The following is a 10,165-nucleotide window of genomic DNA, read 5'->3' as shown; positions in this document are numbered from 1 at the left end:
TTGAACATAAAATTTAAAGCAAAATATCTGACAGCCTTTTGTTCAACACCTCTTCTCAAGCACTAGAAACAGCAGAAAAATAGATACAAATTATCTCCCTTTACGATAGAAGATCGTGTTAGCGGGCTGCAAGTCAGATTTTAAAATTTTATAACTTTTCGGATGCATCCGCCCTTTATATCCACTTTACTAAATGATTTATTTACAAAACGATGTATGCTTAAAAAGAATAGATAATAACATGGACAGAAATTGAATATAAAGTATGTCTATGAATGGCGTTGTTATAAAACAAGCCTTTGTTCTGTATAAATGCTTGATGTATCTAAATATATTTGTTTTGATATGAATCATTCGGAGATCATGTAGAAAATAGCAGGATTCACACATGCGCACGGTTTATGTGCAGTTGATTTTAAATATACATGTCCTTTTACAATGCGTATAACATACAACTGCAAACATTGTTGTTGTACAAGGTTTGTGTTTAACCTTCGGGGATCATGACTATATCATGGCAGCCGGTTTCTATTGTTTGACTGGAGCGGGCACCTTCTTTGGCAGTCAATATGCCCCGCCCCTTTATGATAATTTCTGGATCTGTCACTCTTTCCCGTACATCGGATGTTGGCAGGATACATCTTTTTATCATAGATAATGTAGCAATTTACCGTAGACACTAGCATTGAATTTAATCACACATTTAGAGATTAAATCATTAAATTGCGTAGACACCAGCATTGAATTTAATCACACATTTAGAGATTAAATCATTAAATTCTTATCACACATTTAGAGATTAAATCATTAAATTGTTATCACACATTTAGAGATTAAATCATTAAATTGTTATAAGATTTTAACTCCCTTACCAACAAATTATAACAATATTGAAGAGGAAACATATATAACATTACCATATCTTCTGACCAGAAGTAAACAATACATATAATTTATAATGCCTTTTTTTCTAATTTCACAATCATTATACATAGAAGTAGGAAGATCTGGTATGAGTGCCAATGAGACAACTCTCCATCCAAGTCTGTTTTTCATTAAGATTTCTTGTATGAAATATAAACAACTTTAAAAAAATGTTAAAAAAAAGTTATATGCATAAACACTTGTGTACCAACATTATTACATTTTAAAGTTGTTGCAAACTGCAACCGTCTAAGGATGTTCGCTACTTTATTTCATAATAACAAGCTTTTTAGAAAGCTGTTATAAATTAAGAGGATATACTACACATAGCCATAGATGTATTACATCTATGACATAACAAAACTTAAAGCAGAAAATATAAAAAGTGCGTGCCCTTATTTTTGTGATATAATCCATTGAAAAATTACAGGGAAAAATCTCTCTAGATGTAATACATCTATGACATAACAAAACTTAAAAAGCATAAAATATAAAAAGTGTGTGCCCTTATTTTTGTGATATAATCCATTGAAAAATTACAGGGAAAAATCTCTCTAGACTTTTCATAAATTAGATATTGTACGTTTTTTTAAAGTCTTTAAGGAAATCACAAGGAGTTTTTAGGATTTCAAATTAAAAAAATTTAAAACTGCATAAACGAAAATTATGAAAAGAAAAGTAGGGGTTAGCGGGCATATTTTTAATTATACCGAATATATGAAACCAGAGGATTCCGAATGACTGACAAAAATGCCGAAAACAAATCTAGCGAACATCTTTCAACCCATAATATAAATAATCGTTATAATAAACCCTCCTTACAATATTATCTACCAATATAAAGACTAACAGAAATTTGGAAAGAACGCATAGCAATTAAGCCGTCTTAAAAAGAACATCAAGAGTTGTTCCACACAAACGTACTTATGGTACACAAGTGACGTGAAAAGATGCAATTGTATAATAACATGGTACAGTACATGTACACAAGTGTCGTGAAAAAACATGATTCTAACTACATGGTATATGCATGCACGTGTCGTGAAAAACATGATTTATAATTGCATGGTTTATGTACACAAGTGCAGTCTTAATTCATGATTCTATAATTGCATATCTTCAAAATAAGGCTATAAAATTTGACATTTGCTTTTGGCATTCTTATCATATCTCTCATAATCACTGGTATATATAGCTGAAAATGCACGTATTTTTTCCTAACAACCATTTTGATTCCCAAATTGATGAAAAAAATATCCTGTCCAATCAGAAAACAAAATATATTCTGAATCCAGATTTTCCTTTGTTAAATTTTGAACAAATAATTTGATTGATAGCGTTGAAAACTCACAACATATCCATTACATTCTCCTCCCCCGTTAGAGATTAAATGATTGCTCCTTAATTGTATGCTACCCTTCATGAAATTACAATAGATTGCAGACTATCTCATCTCCTATTTTTTCTATATTATATTTCTTGTTCTTAAATTTTGCATTTCCTTAACACATATAATATTTGAAAAAAACTAAGATTAAATTCATAATTACTGTTTAAAGAAATAACAATTGCAAATCAATTCAAATCATGTCGAACTTGAAATCCTCATAGAAAACCCAGTGTTTCAACTATTACAACAAACTGACTGTTCCTTGTTCATATACCTTTCAATTTATTATCTAAACTCATTCTAGTTTTCTTGACCTGCAATGGCTTTATAACATGTTAAAAATATATCATCCCATATACCATGAAAACTATCTGTTTTGAATAGTAATTATTATGCATTATGTACTCTTTAGTACTCATGAAACGATTTTTGTGTTTTTGATTTTCGGAAATTCATCAACATTCTGTTAACTGGAATGATTCTTAGTTTTTTCTTCTTTCCCACAACCCCACACGACTTGGCCATCGATGACACCGAATTTGTGCTATCAAAATTTGGAACTATATTTCCAAATTCGAATTTATACCGTTGATGCACATACTTCCTCTGCTATCTCTGTGTCAATAATATCCTTGCGCATACTTCCGGTTCCGGTGCCATTTCGGCCTAGTCACACATCTTCCCCTTCTATAACATTTAGATCATGTCCAGTTATGTTAGTTCGGATCTGTATTGATTTTTTGCTGCGATAAATATCCCATAAGCCGGCTACTATTTCGGCTACAACTATCTCACTAGAATTTTTTCCAATGAGTCGCAATGTAAATACACCGTCATGTCGTAAATAATCTAACACAAATCTACCTACAAGTTTCCTTTCAGGACCAGTAGTGATCCGTTCCATAAGTTTTAGAAACTTTTTAACAAAATGAATTCTTGTCGATGGAAAAAGCATGTACCAGAACCACATTACAAAATTTACACACGTGCATATAGATACAAACACTAACCAAAACCACATAAATATATAAATCTTCTCATTGAAAATATTGATCGGAAGAACACATTGAACGCTGTAGTGCTGAAGATTTGTAATTTGCCGGATCCGGAAATCACACATTGTTACTTTGGGAAACCTATGTGAACCTGACCATTCCTTTCCCTCCGTTAGTTCTTGCAGCACTTCAAATCCATAAACCTTGTAATTAGATCCTAAAAATTCATTTAATAGAAAAAGTTGTCCAATTGCATTCATGATATACAGAATTTTCATCAGAAAGTACACAGCTACTAGAAAATTTCCATATTTTCTTCCACACAGCAAATTTAAATTTGCAGACAGGATGTGCCTTAATTTAACACAACACGCATGTCTCGTTTCTCGTTGATTGTCAAGGCAACGGTCCAAATGTCTGACCAGATATTTGAGACTCCTGGCTCTGTTTTCCGGGCTTTCCATCATTGCATCGCTTGCCAAGCTTACTATTCGATCCACATTTATACCAGAATGTCCATTCAAAATCCGCCAGATTATACAAGGTAAATAAAATAATAAGGCTTGAATGAGGAGCATAACTGGTACCCATTGGTAATAGTTAATTTCCTTTTCTTTTCGGAGATGCATATGCTCCAGTGATGGAACTTGAGATTCCATTGGAATATAATAAGTGTCTTTTATCCAACATAAATTGTTTGTATAATCGACATGGGTACCAGGAAATTCTGCAGGGCACCAGCACCTAATGGGATCGCCGACATATTGCCGAGCGGAAACAACTACAGTAAATATAATCAATATTCCAGTGGTATAGAAATGATTTAGTCTATCAACAATGTCATCATCGTTACGGACTTTAACGTTGGCAACTCTCCCAACCGACCCAATAATACTGTCCATCCTGAAAAATAAAGAATATTTGATAAATATATGATAATGTTACAACTCTCCCAACCGACCCAATAATACTGTCCATCCGCATTTGATAAATATGACAATCTAAGGAATCTCCAACCCGACCCAATAATATTGTCCATCCTAAAAATAAAATAAAACATTTAATAAATATGATGACGAAATATTCTCAATAAGTATCAAACACAGGTCTTGTATTGAGTCAGACAATATTTTTTTTCGCATCAAACTATATATGTATTAAAAATGGATTTAGTTCAAGTTCTATAACACTTACAGCGCATTTTCATTGTTCTTTTTTTTTCTATATGGATATATATGTACAATTTATGGGTGTATCTTTTTCCAGATTTACTATTCAATAATTGTAATCTCAGTTTTTCTGAGTCATAATTTTTGCATAATCGTTGAGCTTAGTAACATTCCTGATTGTGCAATAAGTGATTAAAAGTATACAGGATAATACAAAACGGTTTCATTGATAGGGAAAATTACCACAAAAAAACAGCAGGCATTTCTGGAATAAAAGGAGGGGTTAACTGCTTTATTCATTAAGCAGGTTCTAAGATTTTACCTTTCTGTGTTAAAGTACCTTTTTCAAAATATCCAAAATTAATTATATCAAAGCTTACATGTTATTGAAAAATTTGACACTACATTTGTATATGAGCTATTCAATATTCCATGCCTTCACCCAAACTTTTGTCAAAGTGAATACATGTATAAAACATAAGTACATGTAGCAAGACCTGTCCGAATGTGCAAAAAAAAAGTAAAATCACAAAAATACTGAACTCAGAGGAAAATCAATTAGGAAAGTCCATAATACATGGCAAAATCAAATAACAAAACGCATCAAAAACGAATGGACAAGAACTGTCATATTCCTGACTTGGTACAGGCATTTTCAAATGTAGAAAATGGTGGATTAAACCTGGTTCTATAGCGCTAACCCTCTCACTTTAATAACAGTCACATCAAATTCCGTTATATTTACATGATGCGTTAAATAAACAGTCACAATTAATAAAATAGTCAAAATATGGGTACATCAGTCATCAATAGTACATTAACAATATCCAGATAATACAACACGGTTTTATTGATAGGGAAATTTACCATATTAAAACAGGAGACATTTCAAAGACAAAAGAGGGGAAGAGGTTTAACTGCTTAACTAATTTAAACATCTTTTACCTTTCTAAAACTTAAGTGTTTAAGTACCTTTTCAAAATATCCAAAATAAATTATAACAAAGCTTACATGTTGTTCAGAATTTTGACACTACATTTGTACATAAACTATTCAATATTCCATGCCTCCATCCAAGCTTCTGTCAGAGACAATACATGTATAACACATAAGTACGTGTAATAAGACCTGTCCGATTGTGTCGGTACATCTAAGACATAAACAAACCATAAGATTATGTCAACAACTCGCATGTGGTACCGTATATTTCTTATTAATGGGATAATTATTTAAGCATGGTAATCAACTGACCAGAAACACTTTTTATAATGCATCACTTCGTTCAGGTATTCAGTAGATAATTATTTAAAGACATAGACGCACCTTTATCAAAATATTGTCATACTTTGATTGACTCGCCGCGTTCGGCGAACGATATTTTGTGGTTGCCTTCAGAGCCTCGAGCTTATTTGTTTTCAGTCATTGATAAACAATGATCTATAAGGACCATTCATTCAGAGTCCAGTTTTCCTTAATGAATTATTTAAATAGAGAATGATTCCAAGAGACATCAATCAGAGCAAAGAACAGAACACAGCCCAGTGAGTCTTTCAATTCTTAAATTTACTAAAACACAGCAGTAATACACATACTCAGACGCGGACTTCAGTTGGCCCCTTAATAATGATGTATACTAGTTCAGAAAACTGGATCACACATACAGACGATCTCAAAACTTAAGATCAATTCTAAAAAAAAAGTTAGTTAATTGAGCACGTCATCAGCACCAAATAAACTCTAAAAGATCAATAATGTCAACTTTGTTTCTTATACTTTTCTTTACCGTGAAATGTGCAGTTACTATACGAACGTAAAGGTTATAACGCCATCGCTGTGTTCACTTACTATCAATGAGAATGCACATGCATGTCAGAAGTATGTCATTTAGTAGACATTAAATACAAAACAAGTCATTCTGAGGGTAAACAACTTCAAAGTACTTTCCCTCGTAACATTAGGTTAATTATATCTAATTCTACACATAGTATACTGCCAAGATGACTCAACCACTGTGTTTTAGAAATGCCGAGAATTTGGAACGTTCTACAACGTTGTTTTTTGTTGTTGCATATACATGTATGGAAAGTGTATGATAAATATTTAAAAGATGAAAATTTATACATGTAAAACTTTTGTTCTAAATAAAACAGTAGAAAATTCTAATGAGGAAAAAGTTATAATTCAACAACAGAGGTGATCAGATGTATCCCATTTTACATCTATAATACAATGATTTCCCCTTTAATTAAATATAAAAACATGTGTTGCAAATGTATAATCATATCATGTCATATAATCGAGAAAACAATATTATGGTATCATGTTGTATAATATATTCTGCTTATACATGTGTTGTTTCGTCACTATTATTTGGGACTAGAAAGTTTTTTGTTTTTTTTCAGTTTTTGGTAATACAATTTTTTTGGAACTTTTAAGGACTTGGTTGTATGATACCAGATATTGACCTCGAGACGTCTTGATTTAATGAGTCAAATCGTTGGGTTGTAGTCTCATTGACTTTGTCAAATACATATAGGAAGATGTGGTATGAGTGCCAATGAGACAACTCTCCATCCAAATAATAATTTATAAAAGTAAACCATTGTAGGTCAAGGTACGGCCTTCAACACGGAGCCTTGGTTATTCATTTTGCTGTATAAAGAGAAGACCATTTTTCTGTATACAAAAGAAGAACTTAATCTATTGGTTCTTTATAGAAACATTATAAGACAGGGTTTTGAAAGATATGTTCTATAAAACATAAATGTATGATACCCAAAACAAAACAACCACATAAAATTAATAAAGTTATTTGAGTTTGTGGTCAATGTAAAAAAAAAAGTAAAGTTAATAAAATCAAGAAACAAATTCGAGGTAAGATTCATATGTAAATCCAAGCCGTTGATGGTACGTTCGATTATCCAACATTGATCATAAGACAATCATGTTTACAAATTATATTGTTAAGAGATATATATAAAGTGTACAAAATACTTTTAATGCAGAACTTCTCTTTAAATTTACACTAAAATAAAACAAACTCATACAGTATAAACATTATCCAAGCAATATGTCCACTCACCACAATTAAATAACGAAGAATTGTCCAGCTTTCTCAGAACAAGTGCTAAACAAAAGTTATTCATACTCAGATCAGACTAAACATTAACTTAGAATAAACCATCCCATAATATTCATGTTGATTCAACGTTACAACAGCTGGCCGTACAATAATTAGATCATACTATGTACGTTATATTTATTCGTATTTATCTGCTTTTCGGTATTTGATTAGAGCTTCTTGCATGTAATCCTCTGATTGCATCATGGCTGCCAGTGGGTGTTCGAATACCTTTCTCACCTTCCTGATAAGAGATCTATGATGCAACAGAGATTCGTTTTTTTAAGGAGAAAATTATCTGATAATTGCAAGTTCATGAAAGATGAAACATTATATATTCTGTATAAATGAAAACAGAGATGAGGAATGAAAACCCGCCTTTTAATAAATCAAAAAACTAGAATTCAACAAACAGAGGATCTGTAAGGTCATGAGGCGGGAGGGATTTGAAGGGGTTCGGTCATCATAGAGTTATCAAAGATGAAAATGTACAAACAAAGCTTGTAATACAATCAATATTAATTTTGCTTTTTGCTTTTTGTTTGAAAGAACTCAAAACACAGATGCAGATCCACAAATTTGGAAAAAGAAAAAAAGAAATATATAACTAACAAGGCAAGAGCAGACGCTTCATGAGTGGGATTTTGTAAAAAATCTCTGCATAATACATGTATATGTACTGAAATTCAATCAACCCTCCCCATACCCCTTGAACCAAGGTATGACGGTGAAATTGAAATCTTAAAAAAAACGGCGGGAAAGAAAAGACAACGACAAACAACACCGAAAGGAGTAACAACTTTCGAGACATTTGTTGGGAAGATCTAGTTAACAGCGAAACAAGCTTAAAGAATCTTAAGTAGATAGTTAAATTGTATGTAAACCAAGTGCAAACATTTCTCGTAAATAAGCTTCAAATGAAAATCCAATGTATTTAACAAAGTCAAGCACTATAATGGGTATTTATCAACTAATATATTTGCACTTAGATAATCAAGTAATTTAATGTGGAGTGATGGTTCTTTGTCTTAATCAATTGATTTATTGCAGTCAAATTATTAAAATTCCTCTTGGATATTTCGTGATAGCTGTTTCTCTAGCAGACAGTACTACTGTATTTTGTTTTAAAATTGCACTGCATTGATGTTTTTTCGCATTTATAATCTATTCTAAGTATAAATGTTCGTGCATTTTATCAGACCTCTGATTTGTTTTATTTACTTTGATATACATCGGGCTTGGAATAAAATTGTTTGTGTTAGTTTTATCGTGGAATATTGTAAAACGGCTTTCATCGAATCATAAGTGATACAGGCTAAGGCTGTACTTATTTACTCAATGACTTACTTATTATAGGTATTCACAGTAGATACATTGACATACTGTGCAAGGTTTGAATCAGCAAACCATAAAACTTCGAATTTCAAATATGCATTAAAAATATATTTGCAAGGTTTGGATCAGCAAACCATAATATATATAAATATATACTTCGAATTTCAAATATGCTTTTTAAAAAAATATTTGCGAGGTTTGAATCGGCAAATCATAAAACTCAAATTTCAAATATCTGCATGGAGCACATTCCCCCTTTTGTTAAGATTTTCAATATATTTGTGTGTATTTGTTGTTTTGTAATTACACACAGATTTCTTTATTATTTCACATAAACCATTATTATGTCTAAACTTATATTTTTTCTGTCTGATTCATAAAGAAATATTGATTTTATAATTAACTTCCCATAAATTTACTAAAACATTTATGTTTTGAACAGTAATAAACAGCTGATGTAAAGTTACATGTTTTCTACCTTCTACATCCATATGCTCCTCGCATTAACGATCTAAATGTATGTTAAAATGTTTACTTGTAGATAGATAGGTTTTTTGTTAAGAAAATAAATTGTAAACAAATATTTTGGGTATTTGTTGTTTTGGATTTTGACTGGATGCCATGGAACATCAGCTTTTCGTTTATTATTCGCCAGCATGCCCCAGTTCTATACATTTAGCAACCTTTTAATTTCGAGGACTTGATGCTTATATATCTCTTTAAAACCATTTGATATGTTAAGGGTTTACTATGCATATTTGCTGTATGTCTCTATCCAATTTTGGTACAACTTTTAGAGAATTTGCATTTTGTTTTAAATACCAAACTGCCTTTTTGCAAGTTCCATGCACTACATGGTGCGTCTAAGTCATGAAGTGTAGACGAATCGCACGTCTAGCAATTTATAAACGTAGTATCTTTAACATTGTTAAATGAGTTTTGTTATCTCCTCTTTTTATAACTACAGCTAAATATAACGTTTATATCAATGTTGCTTGTGGCTCAGTTTTCTTAAATCAACTATATTTATGATTATTTTTTTTAATAAAAATCTAAATATTTCAAAAAAACACGTAGAAAAGGTATTGAACAATCGCAATAATGAAATGTTTGACAAAAAAGATACTATAATATTTTACGACGGGAGAAATGATATCATAACCATATCCAAATCATTCCTATATAAATCTGATACGATTAACATGAATGCAATGCACACAAGTCAAATTTT

The 10,165-nt window shown here is 31.4% G+C and overlaps 1 protein-coding gene across 3 annotated transcripts in view; it reads right to left on the bottom strand.

Annotated features, from left to right (window-relative positions):
- Positions 1-1,531: 1,531 nt before the first annotated feature.
- Positions 1,532-10,165, bottom strand: part of LOC134694889 (innexin unc-9-like) — a 95,968-nt gene continuing 87,334 nt past the window's right edge. The window contains exons 1-2 of one of the 3 annotated variants that reach the window (XM_063555992.1): positions 7,561-7,686; positions 1,532-4,212 (exon numbers count right to left, since the gene is read on the bottom strand). In XM_063555992.1, coding sequence (XP_063412062.1) covers positions 2,985-4,211 — 1,227 coding nt within the window. In that variant the 5' untranslated portion in view covers position 4,212; positions 7,561-7,686 and the 3' untranslated portion in view covers positions 1,532-2,984. Of the gene's footprint in view, positions 4,213-5,450; positions 5,557-7,560; positions 7,687-10,165 lie in introns of those variants that run through there. The other 2 variants (XM_063555995.1, XM_063555994.1) reach the window with 2 other exon arrangements.

Source organism: Mytilus trossulus, chromosome 13, assembly GCF_036588685.1.
Source record: "Mytilus trossulus isolate FHL-02 chromosome 13, PNRI_Mtr1.1.1.hap1, whole genome shotgun sequence".
In the NCBI taxonomy this organism is placed as follows: domain Eukaryota; kingdom Metazoa; phylum Mollusca; class Bivalvia; order Mytilida; family Mytilidae; genus Mytilus; species Mytilus trossulus.
Note: the sequence above shows the minus strand (reverse complement) of the source record. Positions and strands in the feature narration are given on the sequence as shown.